This window comes from Hemitrygon akajei, chromosome 10 (assembly GCF_048418815.1).
Source record: "Hemitrygon akajei chromosome 10, sHemAka1.3, whole genome shotgun sequence".
NCBI classification, from domain to species: Eukaryota; Metazoa; Chordata; class Chondrichthyes; order Myliobatiformes; family Dasyatidae; genus Hemitrygon; species Hemitrygon akajei.
This window is the reverse complement of record NC_133133.1, coordinates 45085022-45111894: the sequence shown is the minus strand read 5'-3', so window position 1 is coordinate 45111894 and position 26873 is coordinate 45085022. Positions and strand designations below refer to the sequence as shown.

The following is a 26873-nucleotide window of genomic DNA, read 5'->3' as shown; positions in this document are numbered from 1 at the left end:
GAGGTCTGGCGATGAGGCATTTTACCAGATGAACTGGACAGTCTGCTCAGGGAACCACCCCACTGTGTCCATCTTGTCCTTCTCCTGCAGTGCCTGCAGGACTTTACATGCTGACCACTTCCTGATGGCCCTGTGGTCAAAGGCGTAGACCTGAATGAACTTCTCTATGAAGGACAGGTAAGGCGGCAACGACCAGCTGACAGGGGTATTGCGCGGTAAAGGGGCCAGACCCATCCTTCATAGCCAGGGCGACAGGTAGAACCTGGGGACATAGTGGTACTTGGTGCCCACGTAACTGGGATCAACACACAACCTGATGCAGCCACACACGAAGCTGGCCATCAGGGTGAGGGCAACACTGGGGATTTTTCTGCCCCCGTTGTCCAGGGACTTGTGCATGGTGAACCAAACTAATATAGGTATCAGTTAATTTACCTAATGCTTTTTGTCACATTTGTTTTCGGCATTGGATGACACTGTTTACAGTGCCAGCGTCCCGTGTTCAATTCCTGCTGTGTGGATTTTGGATGTTCTCCCCATGACCGTCTGGGTTTCATCCAGGTGCTCCGGTTTCCAGCCACATCCCAAAGACATACCGGTTAGTAGGTTAATTGGTCAGATGGGTGTAAGTGTGTGGCATGGGCTTGTTGGGCCAGAACAGCCTGTTACAATGAGATCTCTAAATTACAAATATTCATTGGCTTTAATGCACTTTGAAACATCATCTGAAACTGAAAGCAACATACAGTTGGGAGATATATCTTTATTTAAAATTCCTTTTTTTGTAAGCACATAAATTGCTAAGTATCTAATTAGTGCAAGACTGCACAAAGGTGTAGTAAGTAAATATTCACCACACAACAAAAGACTTTCAAAATGCCTGAAGGCATTTCAAATATAAATGCTGGAAATACTAGTTAATTACACAGTTGTCTTACAGGAAAGTCAGAGAAGGTTAAACAGACTGTCCTACAGTTTACAAAGGGGGCATGACAGATGCTGCAACAGATTTGTTGCTGTGAGTTCTTTCTGTGAAAGGTAAGTGTACTGTATCTAATATTTCAGTAATATTTGAGTAATATTGTAAATATTTTGTTTTAGCATTCTTTGTTTACACAATTCTTTAGGGGTTATATGTAAAGGTAAATGAAAGGTGTATGCCATTACGCCACCACGTCGTAGGTGTGCGCCTCACTTAACATAAAAACAAAACTAAGATGCACATCTCCTGGTTCTGTTAATTAGTTTTATGGTTTGGTGTTACAAAACATAACAGTGTTAAGGAGGTCTTTTTAAAATGAATCTAAGTTAACTAGCTCCCTATTGAAGCACAAAGATTTTTTTTTTAAAAGTGCAGCGTGCTTTCTTCTCAAGAGAGAAGAGGGTTGAGTTAAAAAATGGCAGAAAACAAGTCAAATTCACAGGTTCATAAACAGTGTGTACCAGGGAATAATAATCATAAATTAAGAAAAGCAGAAATGGCTGGCTACATCGGAAAGATAGGTGCATTCAATTGCATTAAAAAAATTGGCTGGTGTATACTGAACGGATTGAGTAGTATTTCAAAGCAAATGAAATAGCTGATGAGAAACAAGTGTCAGTTTTGCTGAGGGTAATAGGTGTAGAGCATACAGTTTGTTTAGAAGTTTAACTGCTTCTACAAAACCAGCCAAAATGAGATTTGTTGATATCATGAAAGTAGTGCAGGAATATTTAGAACCAAAATCATTGTTGATTACAGATCGCTTTAGGTTTTAGAAATAGAATCAAAAGTAAGGGCAGTCCATTTCAGTGTATATGGCTACATTGAAATGATTATCTGAAATGATGAAACGATTATTGAACATTCAGTGATGGGCTTGATGCACTGAGAGATCATTTAGTTTGTGGAATCTTACAGAAAATATTCAAAAATGGATCCTCACTGAAGCACAACTCATATTTAAAATCAATGTATCAATGGAAACCGCAGAGACAGAATTGAGTTGCAGTCAGGAATGAAGTGAGCGTGAACAAAATTGCAATGTTTAAACAGAAACCTGCCTGGCAAAACAAATTGTGTTACTATTGTGGTAGGGGCTCACTTAGGCCAGATCAATGCAGGTTTAAAGGTAGCTTGCAGATTAACGAAGAACACTATTCTACATGCTGTTGAAGAAAAACCTGATAATGATGAGAGATAATGATGGGACTTGAGATTTACAATGTGAAAACTACAGGAAACAAGCAACATGGCTTTCACTAGAAGTGAACAGCAAATTAATTAAAATGGAACTGGACACTGGCTTGGCTTAGCTGTTTCAGACATTCTACAAAATGAGTTTGAATGGCATTTCAGTGATGCATTATATTATACATTATACAGAATTTACACTGGAGAAAATATTAACTCCTATGGGAATGACATTTGTAACAGTGAAATGCAACTCCCAATAAGCCACATTGGGCTTGTATGTGGTAAAAACAGAAGGGCCATCATTATGGGGGCATGGTTGGCTGGGGCAACTACAACTAGACTGGTGATCCATCCACCATTTGCATGCCGCAGAAAGCAATAAAACAAGAAAACTTCTGGGTGGGGGAGGGTAAATACTTTTTATAGGTATTGCACCTGTGCCACCACTTTCAATGAATTATGGACCTGTATTCCCAGATCTGTTAATTTTACCACATTCCTCAGTGCCCTGCCATTCACTGTGTAAGACCCACCCCTGAATGGTCCTACTAAAGAGCAACACCTTGCACTTGTCTGCATTAAATTCCATCTGCCATTTTTCAGCCTATTTTTCCAGCTGATCCAGATCCCACTGCATACGCTGATAGTCTTCCTCACTGTCCACTAAAACCCCAATCTTGGTGTCAGTGTCAGGAAGTGTATGGTCATGCACTTTGGTAGGAGGAATGAAAGGATTAACTATTTTCTAAATGAAGAGAAAATACAAAAAAAAAACTGAGGTGCAAAGGGACTTAGGAATCCCTGTGCAGGATTCCCTAAAGATTAATTTGCAGGTTGAGTCTGTGGTGAGGAAGGCAAATGTGATGTTAGCATTCATTTCAAAAGAACTAGGATATAAAAGAAAGGATGTAATATTGAAACTTTATAAAGCATTGGTGAGGCCTCACTTGGAGAATTGTGAGTAGTTTTGGGCCCCTTATCTCAGAAATGATGTGCTGAAACTGGACAGGGTTCAAAGGAGATTTATAAAAATGATTCCAGCACTCAGTCCTTCCAGGTGAAGCGATACTTCACCTGTGAGTCAGCTGGTGTGGTATACTGCGTCCGGTGCTCCCGGTGTGGCCTTTTATATATTGGTGAGACCCGACGCAGACTGGGAGACCGTTTCGCTGAACACCTACGCTTGGTCCGCCAGAGAAAGCAGGATCTCCCAGTGGCCATACATTTTAATTCCACATCCCATTTCCATTCTGATATGTCTATCCATGGCCTCCTCTACTGTCAAGATGAAGCCACACTCAGGTTGGAGGAACAACACCTTATATACTGGCTGGGTAGCCTCCAACCTGACGGCATGAACATTGACTTCTCTAATTTCCGTTAATGCCCCTCCTCCCCTTCTTACCCCATCCTTGACATATTTAGTTGTTTTTTTTTCCTTCTCTCTCTGCCCATCACTCTGCCTGTTCTCCATCTCCCTCTGGTGTTCCCCCCCCACCTTTCTTTCTCCCGAGACCTCCCGTTCCATGATCCTTTCCCTTCTCCAGCTCTGTATCACTTTCGCCAATCACCTTTCCAGCTCTTAGCTTCATCCCACTCCCTCCGGTCTTCTCCTATCATTTCACATTTCCCCCTCCCTCCACTACTTTCAAATCTCTTAGTATCTCTCCTTTCAGTTAGTCCTGATGAAGGGTCTCGGCCCGAAACGTCGACAGTGCTTCTCCTTATAGATGCTGCCTGGCCTGCTGTGTTCCACCAGCATTTTGTGTGTGTTGTTGTTTGAATTTCCAGCATCAGCAGATTTCCTCGTGTTTGCTCCAGCATTGAATGGATTGTCACATGAAGTGTGTTTGATGACTCTGGGCCTGGGTCTGTATGCACTAGAATTCAGAAGAATGAGGGACATTAGTGGCACCATGCTTAACCTTTTTGATTCCTTGTCTGAGATCTAAACAATTTCTGTCTCCACAGCCTCTCCACTATCTGTTCACATCCCTCTGCAACTCTTACTTAGATGTCCCCTCCCCCATGTAGCACCAGCAAACCTTCCCATTAGGATATTAGTCCCCCTCCAGTTCAGCTGCAAACAGTCTCTCCTGTACAAGTCCCATCTTCCCTGGAAGAGAGCCCAATGATCCAGAAATCTGAAGCCCCCCACCAACGCCTTCACCACATGTTAAACTGTAGGATATTCCTTTTTCTGGCCTCATTGGCACATGGCACAGGTAGCAAACCTGAGATCACAACCCTGGAGGTCTTGCCCTGTAACATAGCACTTAACTCCCTGAACTGACTTTTCAGAACTTGTCACTCTTCCTACCTATGTCATTAGTACCTACATAGACTACAACCTTTGACTGCTTACCCTCCCACTTAGCAATGCTGAGGACTTGATCTGAGATGTCCTGGACCCTGGCATCCAGGAGGCAAAATACCATCCAGGAATCTCACTCTATCCACTGAACCCCCTTTCTGTTCCCCTAACTCAATATGCCCTTTCTCACTAGCTCACCTCTTCTCTCACCCCTGAAAGTAGATCAATACACGCTTGCCCAGAATAGGGGTTTGCAAACCTTTCTGGAAGGAAACAGTTCAGCAAAGTGGACTTAGCTGAAGCCTACCTTCACATGGAACTGAAAGAGACCGAAGTTTTTCTCACCATAAGCACTCAGAAAGGGCTTTATCGCGATAATAAGCTCATTTTTGGAGTAACATCAGCATAAGCACTCTGGCAGAAAGCCATGGACCAGGTGCTGCAAAGGCTGCCCAGACACTCAGTGTTACCTGGATTACATCATTGTTGGATAGATAGATACATACAAAGTGTCCTCCCCTTTACAAAGGTAGAACGTTCCTATGAAACCCTTCTTAAGCCAAAATGGTGTAAAGCGAAGAACCTTTAATTTATATGGGAAAAATTTTTGTAAAAGCGAAAATCCTCTGTAGTACAAACGTTGACAGCGCTTCTCCCTATAGATGCTGCCTGGCCTGCTGTGTTCCACCAGCATTTTGTGTGTGTTGTTGTACTAATATAGGTCTTTTGCAAAAGCGAAGTGGCGTCAAGCGAACATTCGTAAAGCAGGGAACACCTGTAGATAAGATACTTCATTGATCCCAAAGGAAATTACAGCATCACAGTAGCATTACAAGTGCATAGATACTTGTAATGGTAAAGGTACCCCAGGTACTTGTAGGTATTGGTAAGGATGATAAGGAACATCTCTAAAATCTCAAGGAAGTTTTAAAAAGATTAGAAGATTATGGGTTCAGAGCACAATGCAGTAGGTGTGAGTTCTTTAAACCAAGCATCACTTACTGTGGTCACACCACTGATGCACAAGAATTACAGATGTTTACTAAGAATATTCAAGTAGTGGTAGATGCCCCAAGGACAAATTGCAGTTGGAGTTGCAGTTGCAGTTGGCCATTTTTAGAATTTGTCAATTACTGAAACAGGTTCCTGCCAAATCTGGCTACTATTCACCTCCCCTTGAACTCATTACTGTAGATCAGGAGGCAATGTCAATGGACAAAGCAGTGTGAGTTTATTTTCCAAAAAAACAAAGGAAATAATGATGACAGACACTGTACTCACACATTATGAACCACATTTTCTAGTGAAACTTGAATGTGACACTTCACCTTATGGTATAGGTGCAGTCACGTCGCATATTATGAACAATAGAAGTGACTGCCCAAAGCTATTGCATCTCATTCCCTTACCGCTGCAGAGGAGAATTATGCACAGATTGACAGAGCGGCCCAGAGTCTGGTTTGGTAAAATGTTTCAACCAGTACTTGTATGGGAGAGAGTTTGCCCTCATTACTGATCATTAATAACTAGGTCCATTTACGTTCACAGACAGGTGTTCCACTAACAGCAGCAGCATAAATGCACAGTTGGGCTCTGTCTCTTGGAGGACACAACTACAACATTGAACTCAAGAGGATGACTAATCATGGAAATGTTGATGGATTGTGTTTGGAAAAGGGAATGCCAGAAAAAAAATTACAAAATCAGGACACTCCTCTTGATGTATTCTCCCTAATGTATATAGCACAGTGTGTGTGTGTGTGTGTGTGTGTGTGTGTGTGTGTGTGTGTGTGTGTGTGTGTGTGTGTGTGTGTGTGTGTGTGTGTGTGTGTGTGTGTGTGTGTGTGTGTGTGTGTGTGTGTGTGCCCGCGCGCGCGCACGCGTATATATAGATAGATATATACACAAATACATGTGTTGTGAAGCAATCTATATTGAGTTGGAGTTTGTAGCTAAGCAGTGAGGAGTGTTGTGTATTTAATATTTCAATAATCTTAGTGTAATATTGTAAATATTGTAAATATATTGTTTGATTAAGCATTCTTGGTTGTTTACATAATTCATTACAGGTTATATGTAAAAGTATGTGAAAGGCATACGTCATTACGTCACAATGCCATATACGCGCGCCTTGCTTAAAGTTAAAAATAAAAGTCAGACATGCATCTCCTGGCTCCATATTTTTCTTCCAATGAATTTTATGTTTTGGAGTTACAAAACACAGCAAGAAGGATCATGCAAAATTCAAGAGAAAACATCTGATGGGTTGTCTTAGTAAAATCAGATTTAATTTAAACTGAGGTCTACACCTGCAAGTAAATGTTGTAAACACTCATCAGATCTGGCCACATCTGTGGAACAAGAAAAAGAGTTAATTCAAGATTGGAAGTAATTTGGAAGATGTGTTGATGGTTGGGTTGAGTTTTTCTTCAATTTACTTGCAAATGTTTCATACCCATGTGAGGAGACATCGTTAGTGGGCACTGACAATATCTCATTGCATGGTAACAAAATGTTTGTTAGGAAATTGCCAAGACCAGATTCAAGATCCTGTCATTTCCTGTTAGCAAGTGTAAAGGAGAATGAAATAATTGTTATTCTAGATCCGATATAGCACAAAAATAAAACACGAAAGATAAAGAACACAATAAATATAAATACATAAGATAGCTTATATAAATTTATTGTATCTAGGTAGAGTGACACTCAGATGTACATAAGGTGGCTGACAAGAAATAATAAAGTAGTGGTGGAGGTGTTGATCAGCCTTTCTGATTGAGGAAAGTAATTGATTTTGAGTCTGCTGGTCTTGGCATGGATGCTATGTAGCCTCCTCCCAGATGAGAGTGGGGCAAATAATCCATGAACAGGGTAAATGGGATCCTTCATGATGTTACTGGCCCTTTTCCAGCACCTTTCTGTATATATGTCTGAGATGGCAGGTAGGCTGGTGTCTGTGATACCTTGGGCAGTTTTGACTGCCTGCTGTTGAGCCTTCCTGACGGCCACAGTGCAGTTTTCACACCAAACAGCTCATCAAATGCTCTCTACCATGCATCTATGGAATGACATGAGTATGGATGTGTGTAATTCAGCCTCCTCAGAAAGCAGAGGTATTGGTGAGCTTTCAGGACTGTGTAGGATGTGTTGTAGGACCATGACAGACTGTGAGTGATGTGCACTCTGAGAAGCTTGAAGCTGCTTGCAGTTGCAATTTTTTGTGAATGGATTTCCTACCCTCTATTTCTTCTTAAATCTGCAAATATATTAAGTTTTTATTATTAATAATTACACGGTACTCTATAAATGGTATAAGGCCTAATTTCAATATGTTACTAGAACAAGACATGGAATTTATAGATTCTAGTAGCTGAATCTGTCACCCACATCTGATTTTAAAAATTCTATGCTGTTGTATGCAGAACTGAGCTGCTGTTCATCATCTACGAACCTGTGGCTGAGTCTGAATAAATTACTTCTTCATCACTCAACTGAATTGTGTTCTATCCAACTCTTCTCCAGGGAGAAGGATCAGGCCGAGTCCACACGGCATGGTTACAGCCGTCTCCTCAGAGAGTTATTGCCTTCTAATTTACTGCTAGGATCTTATTACATTGGTGTGAATTCTTGTTACTTTATAGATACTCAATCACCTGATGTCTGAGTTTCAGTTCTAAATCCTTTGTGGTGACTACACTGTGCCAAATTCAGGTCACTCTTCCACAATGCCCATGGATGCTGTGGCGGGGATTTCACACCAAACTGAATGATGCATGTCAAACATTTTAGATTGTACTTAATTACTTAGTTTTAAAATGTGTCGTTCGTCAGGAAAGAGGAAATTGCTGTGACACACACAGAGAATGTACATTTCTGTAGTTTTGTTTCTTGCTGCCTATTATATTCATCATAGAAGCATTTATCTTTCTACTCTGTGGAGATGGACATCAGTGATAAGGTGTCATACACTGACTATCCCAATTGCTCATGAGGATTTGATATTTCTCTTGAGTCATCGTAGTGGCAATGGTTCTCTCCAAACTATACAAGATTACAACAATGATATAAAGGAACAGAGAAGTGTGTGACTTGGAAGGAAGTCACACACTTTCGGATCATCGGGCTCCAGATAAGGTGGGACAATGTACAGAAAACCCCAGCTGCCACTAGTTAGTTTGCTTGTGCTGCCTGGGGGTTGGGGATTTTAAACTAGAGTTGCAAGGGATGGGAACCAGAGCGCCAGGACAGATAGTGGAGTGGTTGTGGAGAAAGGTGTTGTTAAGCCTACATGTAAAGTCAGGAATCAAAATGTGGAATGTGGTGGGACTAATGTTCTCAGCTGCGTATATTTCAATGCAAGGAATATTGTAGGAAAGGCAGATGAGCTTAGGGCAATGAATCAGAAGATGGAATTATTATGTTGTAGCCATTGGTAAGACTTGGTTGCAGGAGGGGACGACAGGCAGCTCAGTGGTTTGGGATTCCATTGTTCCAGACATGATAGAGAATGAGGGATTAAAGGGAGAGGGGGTGACATTACTAGTAAAAGTAATGTCACGGCAGTACTCAGTCAGAACAGACTGGAGAGCCCATCTAGTGAAACTTTATGGTTAGATATGAGAAATAAGAAATGTTTGACCACACTAATGGGATTATAATAAAGACTATCCAACAATCCATGGAATTTAGAGGAGCAATTTTGTAGAGAGATCACAGACTGAAGCAAGAAAAATAAGCTTTGATAGTAGGTGATTTTAACTTTCCAAATATTGACTGTGACTCCCATACTGTAAATGGGCTGGATGGGAAAGAGTTTGTCAGCTGTGTTCAGGAAAGTTTCCTTAATCATTACATAGAAGTCCAAATGAGAGTGTGATAATAGATCTCATATTAGGGCATGAGACAGGGCAGGTGACAGATGTTTGTGCAGGGGAGCTCTTTGCATCTAGTGATCATAATGCCATTAATTTCAAGGCAATTATGGAAAAGGATAGGTCTGGTCCTTGGGTTGAGATTCTAACTTGATGCACTGGCAAAGGTGTACTTGGTCAGTGGAAGGCCTTCAAAAATGAAATTTTGAGAGTACAAAGCTTGTATGTGCCTGTCAGAATAAAAGGCAAGGATAACAGGTTTAGGGAACCTTAGTTTTCAAGAAATATTGAGGCCCTGGTTAAAAAAGGAGGTGCATTGCTGGTATAGGCAGGTAGGAACAAAGGAAGTACTTGAAGAGCTTAAGAAATGCAAGAGAACACTTAAGGAAATCAGGAGGGCTAAAAGAAGAGATTGCTCTAGCAGACAAATTAAAGGAGAATCCTAAGGGTTTCTACAGATATGTTAAGAGCAAAAGGAGAGCAAGGGATGAAATTGGTCCTCTGTAAGATCAAAGTGATAATCCATGTGTGGATCTGAAAGAGATAGGGAAATCTTAAATAGATTTTTTGCATCTGTACTTACTCAGGAGAAAGACAGAGAATTTATGGAAGTGAGGTAAGGCAGCAGCAAGATCATGGATGCTATACAGATTACAGAGGAGAATGTGTTTGATGTCCTGAGGTGAATTAGGGCTGACAAATCCCCATGGCCTGAAAAAGTGTTCCCTCAGATCCTGCGGAAGGCCAGTGCAGAAAATACAGGGGCTTTAGCAGAGATATTTAAAACATCCTCATCCACTGGTTTGGTGCCAGAGTATTGGAGGGTAGCTAATGATGTTCTGCTGTTTAAGAAAGTCTCAAAAATTAATCCAGGAAATTATAGATTAGTGAGCCTGACTTCAAGAGTGGGAAGGTTATTGGAAGGTACAATTCTAAGGGACCGGATATGCATGCGTGGATTCAACCAACCGCGGATCAGGAAAACCCGGAAGTTCTCTCTCCAGCACTCGTTGTTTGAGCCCGTACAGACTTTTTTTTCTTGTCATTATTCCCTAAACAATGCAGTATAACAACTATTTACATAGCATTTACATTGTATTAGGTATTATAAGTAATCTAGAGATGATTTAAAATATACGGGAGGATGTGCATAGGTTACCGCGGATCGGGAATCGAAAAAGAAAAACCGGAAGTTCTCTAAATCGAAACAGGTACCGTACATCTGGTATTATTTAGCGTCAGTTAGTCAAACGTTTGTCTTAGTATATAGTATATATTTTACCTTTCTATGCATATAAAACACTTAAGAAACGTATGTATTCCAATAATTAAACTAGTGCATTGCTTAGTAATAATTGTAGCTTTCATCAGGGCAGGGCCTTTCAAATGCTCCATTATTCTCACTTTATCCTTTAAAATTATTCCGATCGTTGACTGACTGTAGCCTAATGCTTTTCCAATGACCGATGGCATTTCACCTCTTTCCAAACACTTTTTTATTTACATTTTATTTTCAATCATGATCATTTTACGTCAATGGAACAGAAACACTGCAGGTGGCGGGTCCCGAGCTCTGCCGGGTCCTAAAGTCCACTGCACTGAGACAGGTTAAATAAGGTCTGGAGCTCCGCCGGGTCTTAAAAGTCCACCGCACTGAGACAGGTTAAATAAGGGACTTGAGCATCCACGTTTCTTGGTATCCACGGGGGTCCTGGAACCAATCCCCTGCGGGTAAGGAGGACTGACTGTATTTGTACACACAGGGACTGATTAGAGATAGTCACCTTGCCTTTGTACAGGGTAGGCCATGTCTAACCAATATTCTAGAGATTTTAAGAGGAAGTTACCAGGAAAGTTGATGAAGACAAGGCAGTGGATTTTGTCTACATGGACTTTACCAAGGCCTTTGACAAGTACCCGCATGGGAGGTCAGTCAAGAAAACTTTCACTTGGCATTCAGTATGAGATAGTAAATTGAATTAGGCATTGGCTTTGAGGGAGAAGTCAGAGAGTAGTAGTAGATAGTTGCCTCTCTGACTGGAGGCCTGTGACTAGTGGAGTGCCATAGGGATCATTGCTGGGTCCATTGTCGTTTGTCATCTATATGAATGATCTGGATGATAATGTGGTTAACTGGATTGGCAAATTTGCGGGTGGCACCAAGATTGGGGGGATAGTCGATAACAAGGAGAATCATTAAAGCTTGGCATCTGAACAAGCTGGTAAAATGGGCTGAAAAATGGCAGATACGGAATTTAATGCAGACAAGCGTGAGGTGTACTTGGAAGGACCAAACTGGATCAGTCTGCGCAGTGAGCAGCAGGGCACTGAGGTGCGTGGTAGAACAGAAGGTTCTGGGAATACAGATCCATCATTCCTGGAAAGTGGCATCAGCCGTAGGCAGGGTCATAAACAAACTTTTGACACATCGGCCTTCATAAATCAATGTATTGAGTACAGGTGATGGGATGTTATGTTGAAATTGTTTAAGATTTTGGTGAGGTCAAATTTAGAGTATCATGTGCAGTCTTAGTCACCTGCCTATAGGAAAGATGTAAATAAGGTTGAAAGAGTACAGAGAAAATTTACAAGAATGTTGCCGGGACTTGAGGACCTGAGTTCTAGGGAAACGCTGAATAGGTTAGGACTTAATTTCCCAGAATATGGAAGACTGCGGAGAGATTTGACAGAGGTGTACACAATTATGAGGGGTATGGATAGGGTAAATGCAAGCACGCTTTTTCCACTGAGGATGGGTGAGTCTACAATTAGAGGTCATGGGTTAAAGGTGAAAGGTGAAATTTTGAAGGGAACATGAGGGGGAACTTCTCCACTCAAAGGATAATGATATTGTGAAATGAACTGTCAGCGCAGTTGGTGGATGCTGGTTTAATTTCAATATAAAAAAGAAATTTGAACAGGAATAAGGATGGCAGCAATATGGAGAACTATGGTTCAGTAGCAGGTTGATGGGACTAGGGAGATTAACGGTTTGCTATGGACTAGGTGGGCCAAAGGCCTGCTTCTGTGCCATAGGATTCTATGACTCTATAGCAATCATTAGCAGGCTGTACTACAAATGAGCTTATTAAAAAGCTTTGATGAAAACTTACAGGTTGTTCAGCTGTGGACATAGCTCTGATGATCTCCTGCTGCCATTCCTGAGGATTCAGATGAAATGTCTTTTCACTTTGGTTCTTCAGTCAGTGGAAAGTTTCCCTGATTGTCTGTGATTTTGCTTGGACTGCACTCATCGGTTCCATTGTTGGTTTAATGTTGGCATGATGATAATGGCAGCTATTTCTACCCTTTGGCATTCAGTACTCATACTTGGACCAAGGTTTTAATTAAGTCTGGCAGCATTGTCTTGGCAGGACCTAAACTAAAGATTAGTGTGTAGGGTAATTCACTGAATAGTTCAATCATTTTATTTATGTATGTGTACAGTCTGATAGAAAAAAAATTGTCCAACTTAGCGTTGTTTGTTTTTTGAAATAGATAGGGAATGCTGTATTTCAAGGAAAGCAGATTAACTAGAACTGTACCTAGTTCTGCTACATAGGTCTTCAGCACTAAGAATGGGATATTGTTATGAAAGATACCTTCTGCTTTTTCACTGTACTTGATACTTTTCAATAACCCAGGGAATGAAACAAATTGACTGAATAGTACTTGATGACACACCATCAGAAGATCACAACACTTCTTCTGCTTAAGCTGGTTCTGCCACCACTGAAAAAGGAATTTTCATAGGTTCTTTCCTCTGGTTGTGTGGCTTAACTGTCCTCTGCTGGATAGGTCATTCTTGCAGAGCTATTGCCAGAATGACAAATTGTTGTTGATTTCACAGTTTGGTATCCAAGTCATACACCTCTTCAGCTTCACCAGATAAACTGTTGCTCCAAGCATGATAAGTGTGCAGGCCACAAACTCATACTTCATCATGGATTGAAACTGGAAGACCAGTGATGTCCCTAGTTAGACAGAGTCCTGTGAATACCCAGTTTTTACAAAAGGTAAATCTGTTTTTGATCTACCATACTTAATAAAGGGTGAAGATTGCATAATGGAAGTTGTTCTTAGTAAGAAAATGGCTAATTTCTGTGGGACAACTGTGTGCATTTGCTTCTTCCAGTACATTTCTAGCTGTCAGAAATGTCAGCATCTATTTCTTTAGGAAAGATGGATGCTAAGACTACAATTATGATATCCTCAGACATTTAAACAGATTGATATTGATATTGATATTCAACAGATTGATTCCTGGGATGGCAGGACTTACATATGAAGAAAGACTGGATCGACTAGGCTTATACTCGCTGGAATTTAGAAGATTGAAGGGGGATCTTATTGAAACGTATAAAATTCTAAAGGGATTGGACAGGCTGGATGCAGGAAGATTGTATCCGATGTTGGGGAAGTCCAGAACAAGGGGTCACAGTTTAAGGATAAAGGGGAAGCCTTTTAGGACCGAGATGAGGAAAAACTTCTTCACACAGAGAGTGGTGAATCTGTGGAATTCTCTGCCACAGGAAACAGTTGAGGCCGGTTCATTGGCTATATTTAAGAGGAAGTTAGATATGGCCCTTGTGGCTAAAGGGATCAGGGGGTATGGAGAGAAAGCAGGTACAGGGTTCTGAGTTGGATGATCAGCCATGATCATACTGAATGGTGGTGCAGGCTCGAAGGGCTGAATGGCCTACTCCTGCACCTATTTTCTATGCTTCTATGTTTTTTCTATATAAGCTAACAGCCAATCAAAAGGAATGATTTTTAACACTTCAGATCTTTAGGGGTCCAGTCCACCATGCACTTGCAAAAACTAAAGCAGGCCTGCTGTTGGGAGGGTGTAACTTTTATTTAGATTAGTTTACTTGGGCAATTCTACTATAAATGCAAACATAAAAATTCATTGTGGAATAAAGATAATCCACAGCATGATGAGGAATTTAGTTTTGTCGACACCTAATGCACAATACACTTGCTTTCAATATGCATCCCTAAACATGTCCACGTGGACAGAATAGAGAGGAAGAGTGAGAGTTCAGATTGTTTCTGTTCTCTCATCTGCATCTGCTGTATCAATATGTATCAGACTAAGGATGCAGCCAGAGGTCATCTCGACTTGTATAGCTCAGTTCAAAACAATTTATGAGGTTACCTACTAAATCACATGGGAGAACAATTTGAATTGTTCGGCTAATTTTTCAATATGCCAGTCAAATGGTACCTAAGTTGTTTCACTTCTGCGTGCAAATGTGTCTGGAATGATAGTTTAGTACAGTGCTGACAGAGCTCTGCATTGCCTGCAGTACCTGTCTTCTGAATGGGTTATCAAATCCCAGCTGTTCAGATGGATAGGGAAAATATTGCAGTGATTTATTTTATATATATATATATATATATATATATATATATATATATACACACACACACACACACACACACATACAGTTTCTATAAACAGTATTCACCACCCTTGAAAGATTTCATGTTTTATTGTTTTACAACATTGAATCACAGTGGATTTAATTTGGCCTTTTTGACACTGATCAACAGAAAAAGACTCTTCCATGTCAAAGTGAAAACAGATCTCAACAAAGTGATCTAAATTAATTACAAATATAAAACACGAAATAATTGATTGCATAAGTATTCACCCCTGCTTCCTTTAATATGACACACCAAATCATCACTGGTGCAGCCAATTGGTTTTTGAAGTCACATAATTAGTTAAATGGAGACATGTGTACAGTCAAGGTGTTTCAACTGATTGCAGTAAAAATACACCTGTCTCTGGAAGGTCCAACTGCTGGTGAGTCAGTATCCTGGCAAAAACTACACTATGGAGACAAAAGAACACTCTAAGCAACTCCACGAGAAGGTTATTGAAAAGCACAAGTCAGGAAATGGATACAAGAAAACTTCCAAATTACTGAATATCTCTTAAAGTACAGCTAAGTCAATCATCAAGAAATGGAAAGAATATGGCACAGCTGTAAACCTACCTAGAGCAGGCCATCCTCAAAAACTGAGTGACTGTGCAAGAAGGGGACTAGTGAGGGAGGCCATCAAGAGACCTATGACAACTCTGGAGGAGTTACAGGCTTCAGTAACTGATATAGGAGAGACTGCATACAGTGATTGCTCTCTAGGTGCTTCATGGGAGAATGGCAAAGAAAAAACCACTGTTGAAAAAAAAAACTCAAATTAAATCTCAGCTAGAGTTTGCCAGAATGCATATGGGAGACTCTGAAGTTAGCTGGAAGAAGGTGCTATGGTCTGATGAAACCAAAATTGAGCTTTTTGACCAACAGACCATCCCTACCATGAAGCATGGCAGTGGCTGCATCATGCTTTGGGGATGTTTCACTGTAGCAGGCCCTGAAGGCTTGTGAAGGTAGAGGGTAAAATAATCCTGGGAGTTTTGTTTTCCAGTAAGACAGTGACCCTAAGCATAAAGCCAAAGCTACACAGGAATGGCTTAAAAACAACAAAATTTACGTCTTCGAGTGGCCAAGTCAGAGACCAGACCTTAGTCCAACTGAGAATTTGTGGCTTGACTTGAAAAGGGCTGTTCACTTATAATCCCCATGGAATCTGACAGCTTGTGCAGTTTTGTAAGGAAGGATGGGGAAAAATTGCATTGTCCAGATGTGGCAGAGCTGATGGAGACTTATCCACACAGACTCAAGGCTGTAATTGCTGCCAAAGGTGCATCTACTAAATACTGACTTAAAGGGGGTGAATACTTATGTAATCAATTATCTTGTGTTTTATATTTTAGTTAATTTAGATCACTTTGTGGAGATCTATGATATGAAACAGTCTTTCTTTGTTGATCAGTGTCAAAAAAGTCTAATTAAATTCTCTGTGGTTCAATGATATAAAACAATAAAACATGAAAACTTCTGGGGGGGGGGGTGTGAATATTTTTTATAGGCACTGTATATTACCTCACAGAAAAACGAAGCTATCCAGCTCATGTTGGTCCATGTCCACTCCCAGCAAACAATTCCATTCATCCCATTTCCCTTCTTATTTATTCCAATTTATTCTGTCGCTATTTCTATCGAGTTCCCTTTAATTTTTTTCCCATTATCCTACACCAAGCAACGTTTTATAGTAGTCAATTAACTTTGTGCGTCATTGGTATGTGGGAGGGAATTGGATCAAACCCACTTAGTCACAGAAATGCAAACTCAACCCTGACAACATCCAGGTCAGAAATGAACTCAGGTCACCAGAACAGTAAAGCAGCAGCCTTAACTGCTGTGCACCAGACTTACCTATTTACAATGAGTATTCAATAAATAACAAGGTGTTCATCCAGTGAACCAACTAACCTCTATTCATCAACCAAAGCTACCAAGTAAAGTTGGTTACTTGTTCCAAGTACTATGTGTAAACTAGCTGCTGTGATTTACTGCAAGTAACTACATAGCAAAGTTATTTGGTTAGAACACAGCATTTGACCACAGACAAACTTTTCATCTCCATATCTATTTTGCCAGTCATTGAGAGTTGCTAAGAATTTCTGTTCCTTTGAAAAGGTTTTAATATATATTATAAAATCTGATAAACTTTACAACTGCTACCAGCATTTTTAACACTGCAACTGAGTACAGATCAACCTAATGTTAAAAGCATCCTTTAATAAATGGGTGTAAAAAGCGGTCCTTAATTTTTTATGTTAAATTTGTGATATAATTACACAAATGTGTTAAACCCCACTTCTGAAATGAATACCAGAAGCATGGCGCAACATGCATATATTGCTTCTGCATATCCTATAGTTCATAACGCATAAAATACATTTTTGACCCCCATTTCATCACTTAGAAGCCTTCTTACACAAAGTGTGGACAAGGAACTTACTACTAACTCTACATAAAGCACTATTTGAAAGAAGAATGTTGACACTTTCAATATTAATGAAAAGAGAGATGGATAAATAGTTCAAAAGGAAGTTTTCCGGGTGGACGAATAAAAGTAAAAAGTGGGGCACATTGCAGAGCTCTTTGATAAATCCAGTACAGATATAATGGGGCTCTTCTGTTATATGTTTCCATAAACCTTACACCAAAACAAGGTTTGCTCGTAAGACTGACTAGAGAAGATGTGTGGGAGAAATTCACCTTTGGTCACAGATGCTGTCTGCAAGCATTAATATCAGCAAATAGTCTGAGTCACCTCCCCATACTGAGTACCTAAATTCTTAGATTTTACTAGAACATACAGCTTAGGGTCTTGCATGATTTCCTTAGAAGCCAAAGATGATTTTTTCTTCCTTTCCATGTGTTTATTAAAAAGGTGACAGGCAGTGTATTCTTCAGATGGAACCCCATTTGCTGAATGCTTAAAACATTATGACTTGCAATGTGCTTATCAAGATAGTTGTTAGCTATGGAGTCATTCATGTTTACTTACATCATATATTACTTTAAGTGTAAACAATTTCAATATCACCTTCATCCTTACTCAATGACTTAAAATAAAACCAGAAAATGCTGGAAATGCTCAACAGGTAAGGCAGTGTATGTACAGAAGCAACATTAATATTTTAAGTCAATGACCTTTCATCGGAATTAGGATTAACACAGAAATCAATCAGTAACAGATGTACTCTCAGGTTCCTTTGTTTTGTGCTTCAGCAGCACGTTAGTCGCCAGTTCATGGAAAAGACAGCAAAAGACTCATTTTCCATTTGCTAGTTTAGCTAGCAAAGAATTAAAGCTTATTAATAGCAGTCTCCATTTTGGATCTAGCAGGATCTTCTGTAAGAGAGCACTCATTTGAGTTAGGGCTTGGATTTTGTGTGTATGATGCGCTCAGCAGTGACGTCATACACATCACAGATGAGCGACTCCACGTCTCACATCAGAGCTATGCCGTCTTTTATTTTTCAAGAACTCAGGATGCTGCATATTTATTTTAAAGCGGGCTGTGCTGAAAATGTACAGGGTGATTGACACAAAAGGTCAAATTGTAGTTGGTGCATTGAATAGACAATCATGGCATTACTGAACTATAAGCAGAAGCAGTGTTCAAAGCAGGAACGTTGATTATCCATTGCATTGTTCCCCATTTCCTGCAGGATGGTGCAGCCCTGCACAAACACTATATTAGATGTAAGTCTAATATAATCAGCAGTGTTGGTAGTTTGGGGGAGGGGAAATGAAATGACACCCAAAGCCTATAATCTAATCAGATAAAAATAGTTGGATATGAAATACACTGTAAATATCAATGAAGCATACGCAACTAAATCAAAATCAGCTGAAATTACAGCAAAAACAATCTTGCTCAGAATTTTTTGCATAAATTCAACAGGCTACACACATATATTTATGTACATATCCATACCGTAACATGTTTTCAATAAGACGCTAGTGTATCCTAGCAGCAGCCCCAACGAAAACCTTTTCAGGCACTTGCTGTTAATAGCTCCTATTCGTATTGCATTGTGAATGATTTTTCAGTCTCCATTTTATTTCTGACTCCATAGAGTTTACTATATCTTCCTTTTGCACTGATTAGAATTAAAATATGAAATAAATTAGATGGGCTCCAGTTATTTTCCTGAAAAATCACTGAACCATACTAGTGGGTTATATAAAAAGGACAAATGAGAACACAAAATCAAAATCAAAATAAAACCAAAGCCCCCTGATGATTTACAATCAGCTTCTGCATACCATTACACCATCTACATAATAAAAATCCATTCTAACCATTTGCTACAAATGTTCACACACCGACTGAAGTCACATTTTACAGATTGTGTTATAAAAACCATTCAAGCAGATAAATACAGCAAACCCTTGTGCTGCAGCAGGCAGCAGCCCTCAGTGTACAGATCTCAAAAGGGACTGAATATCACTTTCCATACCTGTTCGTACCAGTCACGTGTAGAACAAGTACACTCCGGCCACCATCCCCCACTATTGCCATTCACCTTAGGTACGCTCTTATTTTGGCTTTTAATCGGCCCACTATCACGAGAGGTTGGGATGAGCTTGGTTTTATTCCTGCCGGCAGCTGCTGTTGAAGATGGCAGTGTCTGGGAACTGAAGCCACCATATCCATACGGTTCGTGCTGCCATTCAGTGTAGTTCTGTGGTTCCATACGTCGGAGAGCTGCCATTCTGGTCGCCTCATAGCACTCTGGGCACTTGCAGCAGTGATGGTTCTTGTGCAAATTTGCTTTCATGACCGACACTATCGTTCAATTAAAATTTTATTATTTTCCACCTTTGGAGTCAGAATGAAAAAAAAAATCAAATGCTTCCTTTTAATTTTCAATCCAGAAGGAAATAGTCCCTGTTCTTTGTCTCTTCTTTTTCCTGCTTCTTGCTGTTAATGGCAGACCTTGTCAGCGGAGGCGAATGCTGGAACTGCAGAGCGCTCGATGTTGGCTAGTGTAAGACTTGAGGATGCGAGCATCCTTCCAGCAACCTTATCTCAGGCAGCACCAATCGATATGCAGCACAGGATTGCATTCAGATACCCAGCTCTGTCAGCAGCAGCATCCATAACCTGTATTACTTCAGTGCATCCAGCTGCTAAAAATCTGGTAAATTTACTCTGAGAAATTGCAGCACCGATATTCAGCTGCATTATGATGATGACTCTGGGGACTACAAGTGTTGCCCCGAATGCCTTGGTTGTTATGAGAAACCATCTGCACAGACGAATATGTTGTGATGGGTAACTCGGGACTCGATTAGTAAATCCTAACCACTCAGCATCAGGACCTTTTAACTGCTTGCTACAGCTATTGTAATGATATGACAGATGAAGAGAGAGAGAGTGGGATCTTATTCTAAACGAAATGACAAAAATCTCTCTCACGATTAATTCCCTAAAGGTAGAAATTTTGAATCTGCACGTTCCCTGAATTCTCATGTGTGAGCTATCAGCTGCCCGGTTAGGCTAATTTTATTCAGAAATGCCACATTTGTTTGTTCATAAATCTCTTTTTTTAAATACAAGGTGACTAGTTGCCAATGGATTTTAATGAACATTACATACATGTTAAACATACAGTAGGATAATATTGTCTATTCAAAAAGTTAAATAATTATCTCATTTTATGTCAGTCCTGGTGATCTTTTTCCCATTGACTTCAACAGGAGTCAAAATTGGCAATGTTTTGGATTTGTTATCAGTTGATTTGGATTTTATAGTAACCAAAAATTACTCCAAGAAAACTAAAGATGAATAATTTGTTAAATTAAACTTAGTTACATTTTGAGGATTTATAGTAGCTAATGCAGACTGTGTACAATCAGCCTTTCTTCAAAATGAAAATCAAGATTAATTCATGCTTTCTTATTTATATTTTTACCATATGTCCATTTCTTAAAGTAAATTAAACAAAGAAAAACACTTCAAAGGCAAGAAAAATCTTTAATTACTAAAAGCTAAAACCTTCTAAGGATTACTATATAACTTGTAATCAGATGTCAATGCAAGTTTGGTATTTTTCATCGTCTCTGTAGGGTGAGCAAAAATTATATTCAAACTACTCTTAGGTTAATTGTTTTATATTGTAGTTTTCTATGTAAAGGAGTTTCATTAAGGAAAACACCATGATTGCTTTTACAATAGTCACCATGTGTACAATATTTATCAAAATAAGTTTGCAAGTTCAAAATTAAAAATAAATCTTGTTTTACATCAGGGAACAAGGAAATGGTCTACTTCATTTTGACCAAGTCAATCTAAGTAACCAAATATGATGTATAGGATTGACATCTGCCAATTTAAGTGTGTAGAATGATTGTTAATGAAAAGTTTAGCAGATATCTGACTTTCAGATTAGCACCAATGCTAATAATGTTCCCTCTGAAATCACATAGCAAGTTATTTTGTTTCAAGGGTAATTTCAGATGGACAATAAATGCTGGCTTGTCCTGCAATGTCTACAAACTGATAAATATAACAAATTGCAAGGTGCAAATGAAAGTGGCAAAAATGCTTACATCAAAATTAATCAATAGCTACTTATAAAGGAGAAAGAAGCTTCATGGGTTAGATGGACTGTTTAAGCAAATTGGCAAAAAGATGCTAAGACCATAAGACATATGAGCACAATTAGGTCATTTGGCCCATCGAGTTTGTTCTGTCAATCAATCAGAGCTTCTTTCTTAATCTCATTCTCCTGAGTTCTTCCTGCAGCCTTTGAGTCCTTTCCTATTCAAGAGCCTATCAATCTCTGCTTTAAATATACCCAATGACTTGGCCGTCAAAGCCATCTGTGGCGATGAATTCCACAGATTTATCATCCTCTGGCTCAAGAAACTATTTTGCAAGAGCAATTGAATGCAAAAAAATGATAAATGAAATATAAATTGGAAAAATGAGGAGATCATCTACTTTCATTGAAAAAAACAGAAAAGTGGAGTATTTTATGAATGCAGACATATGAATTAGAAGCAGGAGTGGGCCACTCAGTCTTTCAAGCCTGCTTCACATTTTAATAAGATTGTAATCTCAACTTCACATTGTCATCTACCTGCAGTAACTTTTCAGCCCTTCGCTCATCAATCTTCTGAGAAAAAAATAAAATGCCTCATCTAAACAGTGGGGTTATCTTACAAGAGCAAACATCATTTAAATTCAACCTGTTAAGTAGCCTCTTACGAGTTCAGCCCAGTATTTTCCTTTTTTTTTACTCTAGCAGATACAAAATTAGCCCATCCAACTTTTATTAGACAACAAAATCATTGCAGATATTAGTCCATTAAACCTTTTCTGAACTGCTTCCAATGCATTAATATTCTTCCTTCAATAAGGACACCGGTATTGTACACAGTATTTCATATGTGGGTGCACCAGTACCCTTTATAGCATATTTTTGCATTTAATTGCCCAAACAATAAAAGACAAAATTCTAAACCCAAGAGATTCTGCAGATGCTGGAGATCCAGAGCAACACACACACAAAATGCTAAAGGAACTCAGCAGGTCAAGCAGCATCTATGGAGAGGAATAAGCAGTTGATGTTTCAGGTCAAGACTCTTCATCAGAACTGGAAAGGAAGGGGAATAAGAAGATGGCGTGGGGGGTAGGGAAAGGAGTACAAGATGGCAAGTAATAGGTGAAACCAGGTTAGGGGGGATGGTAGGTAGGAGAGGCTGGTAGGGAATGAAGTCAGAAACTGCGAGTTGATAGGTCAAAGAGGTAAAGGGGCTGTTAGCTTTCATAATTACCGGTACTCACTGGATACACCTACCAGCCTTTTACAGATCATGCTCTGGGGCTCCCAGATCTCCCTGTATGTCAGTGCTCTCCAATCTCTTACCATTTAGTTAACCTATTAAAGTGATACTGGTTAAAATGGAGAATTATGGTGCCTTTGGAATGGATAATTAACAATGGGTTAAGTTAGCCAATGAATGTTTCCAGAGAGAGAATGAATGAAAAAAAGAAACAGAGCAGCTGAGCTGATCCATAAAAGCAGTGACGAACGTTCCTGGTCTAATTTTTCTTACTGCTACTGACAATTCTAATGTTCTTATGTAAGTATATCTAAATTGAATAATTGTCTGTTGCTATGGCAACTATTCAGGCCTGCCACGGAAGGTAGCATATTAATATACATCTGGAGATGTCTGTAACCATGACATGTGTCTCCTAAAATTGATGTTTCTAATTGTTTGAAGCTTAGGTGCATTTGTGCGCAGTTGGACTAGGATAGCAATGGCAAGCCACAGATCTACTTCAAAAACCTGATTTCAGCAGCCGAGGGTAATCGCCACAAGAATTCTGCATTTACATGGATGATAAAAATGAAAGACTATTTCCTTTGGCAGGGATAATGATGTCTATTGTACTTTTACTGATTGCTTCCTCTGCAGACTCCCGGTATTTTAAATGACACAGAATGCTGGCTGCAGCCATAACATTCCACAGCAGTTGCTCCAGTCATAATGTTGCAGAAGACTGACAAGCAGGCCACATCTCAGGCTGTTGTGAATCATGAAGCCTAGAAAGAAGCAGGCCTTTTTAACCAGTCTACTATATTGTATATTCAACTTTTATACATGAGAGAGTGCCTTCATTTAGGCAGATATGCTTGCAGTTTCTTTCAAATGTTCACTATGTTCATCAAATGCTCCCTATTTTACTCAATCGTATTTACATTCTTTTTAGGAAACTCAACCAGAAGAAATCCTCATGGAATACATATTATCTTGAAGAAATTCTCCTAGTGTAAAAAGCAAAATGAATTATATCCTGTCTTTCACCTGTGTTGGCTCAACGCAAAATTTAAATTAAGTGCATGGGCCCATCATTTCCTAATGAAATTTTCCTAGGGCATGGTTGCTTTTTGCCAGAAGAGTTTAATCAATGAATAACCTTTCATATCATCTTAATGTTATATGGATAAATTGGGCAAAGGTGTCATGAATTTCATTATTTTGTACACAAATGCCAAGATAACTCAGTAAAATTCAGTTTAATGTGTTAGATGAGCTTTAATATCATACGGTTAATGATTTATTTTGTAGAACATCTGTGGAAGTGGCTTACATAATACATCAGACGTAGGGCCATTTCTGGAGGATTTTCCCATTCACCTGCTGTGGTAGAAGAGCCATTAAATAATGAGAGAAAAAGGCAAAATGCATTTACACCACATTTGTTCCCAGGCTAAGGCTTTACTTTCCTGTCCTCCTTCTTGAAAGAATAGGGTTTCCCCTTGTCCACCATTGATGCTCCCTCACCTCCACCATTTCCTAGACATCTGTGCTCACCCCAACTTCCCACCACCCTAACAGTGATAGAGTTGCTCTTGTCCTTACCTATCACCCCATCAGCCTCTGCAACTTCCGTCATCTCCAAAGGGATCCTACCATCAAATACATCTTTACCGACCCCCTTCTCTTCACTTTCTGTAGGAATTGCTCCCTCCATGATTATTTGTCCATTCATCCCTTCCACCACCCATCCCTGCAAGTGGCCAAAGTGCTACACCTGCCCATTCATCTCCTCTCTCACCCCCATTCAGTGCCCCAGACAGCACTTCAAGGTGAGGCAACACTTCAACTGTGAATCTCCCGGGGTCGTTTACTGTATCTAGTGCTCCCGACACGGCCTCCTATACATTGGTAAGACCTGTTATCAATTAGGAAGCCGCTTTGTCGAGCACCTCCGCTCCATTTTACAAAAGTAAACTTCCTGGTAGCCCAACCTTTAAATTCAGATTCCCATTCTATTTCCAACACATCAGTCCATGGCCACCGTCAGGGTGGAGAAGCAACACCTTCTCTTCCTTCTGGCTAGCCTCCAACCTGATGGAATGAAGACCAATTTCTCCTTCCGTTAAAACAAAATTTTCTTTCCTCTTCTTCTATTCCCACGCTGGATTCTTATCTCTTCTTGCCTAGCTATCTCGTCCCACTGGTGCCACTACCCCTTCCCTTTCTTCTATGGTCCACACTCCTCTCCTATCAGATTCCTTCCTTTCCAGCCTTTTACCTTTCCTACCCACCTCGCTTCACCTATCCTCTTCTAGCTATCCTCCTTCTCTTCCCCCCGTCTATCCATATAAGAGAGTACCTTCCATCTTCCTTTCCAGTCCTGAAACATTGACTGTAGGCTCATTTCCATGGATGCTGCCTGACCTGCACAGTTCCTCCAGCATTTTCTGTCAGTTGCTATGGATTGCCACCATCTGTAGAATTTCTTGTGTTCATGCATTTACACCATTTTTAAAGAACTTTCTTAGTTCTCCATCATAGTCACGAGAGATACAATTTATTTGTATAAGGTACCAACTATTGATCATTTTTTTGCTAGAGATTGAGAGTCGTTATGTCAAAAGAAATGTTTATGACATTTCCAGGAAGTGTTCTCCAGTTTTTTTTTGCTTTTTTTAAAAAAAATTTTTTTTATTAGTTTTTCAAAACATTTTACAAATTAAAAACCCCAAATCCCAATGAGGAGCATTAATACAGTGCAAAATTAAGCATACAATAACAATATGCTACAAAGGAAGAAAATTTAACAAAAAAGCACCTAAATTAAAGACAAGTAAGCTTAGTGTCCTCCCCAAGCCCCACAACACAAGAAAAAAAAACAACTCCAGACCAACCACAACACAATATAAAGAATATAAGTCAGGACAGTCAAACTCCCAGACTGTGAATACACTTAGCAACAGAGGATAATAATGCCCGCTACCAGAAAAAAAAAGGGAGCTGAAAGCAAGGGACTGAAAAGAAGAAAAAAAAGAAAAAAAAAACCCTAGTCAAGAGGAAGGTTATGAAAGTACTCGATAAAAGGTCCCCAGACCTTATGGAACTTTAGATCCGAATTAAGAACTGAATAATGAATTTTTTCGAGGTCCAAGCAGGCCATAATGTCGTTAAGCCATTGCGCATGAGTGGGCGGGGCAACATCTCTCCACTTAAGGAGGATCAAGCGTCTCGCCAGGAGAGAGGCAAAGGATAGTATTCGGCATTTGGTCGGACCCAGACGTAAATCTGTCTCGCCCCAAAAACCGAACAGAGCAATTAAGGGGTTAGGTTCTAGGTGCTGATTCAGAATACCCGATAATGTAGTGAAAACATCTTTCCAGAATTTCTCCAAGCTAGGACAGAACCAGTACATATGGATGAGAGAGGCCATGCCCCTCTTGCATTTATCACAGAGCGGACTAATGTCAGGGTAGAATCGAGATAGTTTAGATTTAGACATATGGGCTCTATGAACAATCTTAAACTGTAAAAGGCAATGACAAGCACAAAGAGAGGTTGAGTTAACCAATTTGAGAACTGAGTCCCAGCTCTTCTCGGATAAGGAGATATTTAAATCCTGCTCCCGGGCCATTTTAATTTTATCCACAGGGGCCCGTCGTAAGGCTGCTAGTTTATCTCGGATAATTGATATTAAACCTTTACCTAGTGGATTAATGGAAAGAAATAGGTCCATAGCATTTTTCGCAGGCATTTCAGGAAAGTTAGGAATTAAAGGAGCAATAAAGTGTCGGATTTGGAGATATCTGAAAAAATGAGCGTTAGGCAGGTTGAACTTAACAGAGAGCTGCTGAAAAGAAGCGAAGCGATTATCAATGAAAAGATCTTCAAAATGTCTAATGCCCTTCCTATACCAAACATGGAATGCTGAATCGTACGTAGTAGGTAAAAAAAAGGTGATTATGTGCGACAGGGCTAGAAACGGAAAACCCCTGGAAACCATAGCATTTCCTGAACTGAGCCCATATACGCAAAGTGTGTCTAACAAGAGGATTAGCTATTGATCTGGGCAGACTACTAGGGAGTGAAGAGCCAAGAAGTGCAGAGATAGATAATTCTTTAGTGGAGCTCAACTCTATTGCCACCCAGTTAGGGCACTCGGGTTGGCCGTAGAAGAAAGACCAGAAGGTAGCACAACGTATATTAGCTGCCCAGTAATATAAGCGAAAGTTAGGTAAAGCCATGCCACCCTCTTTTTTAGATTTTTGGAGGTGGATTTTATTAATTCTAGAGTGCTTATTCTG

The 26873-nt window shown here is 39.9% G+C and overlaps 1 protein-coding gene across 4 annotated transcripts in view; it reads right to left on the bottom strand.

Annotated features, from left to right (window-relative positions):
• Positions 1-26873, bottom strand: part of dlg3 (discs, large homolog 3 (Drosophila)) — a 559740-nt gene that overhangs the window by 279164 nt on the left and 253703 nt on the right. Inside the window, exon 1 of one of the 4 annotated variants that reach the window (XM_073058152.1) lies at positions 22602-22634. The exons of 1 other annotated variant lie outside the window; for it this stretch is intronic. In XM_073058152.1, the coding sequence (XP_072914253.1) occupies positions 22602-22619 (18 nt within the window). In that variant the 5' untranslated portion in view covers positions 22620-22634. Of the gene's footprint in view, positions 1-19253; positions 19800-22601; positions 22635-26873 lie in introns of those variants that run through there. 2 more of the 4 variants (XM_073058151.1, XM_073058149.1) reach the window with 2 other exon arrangements.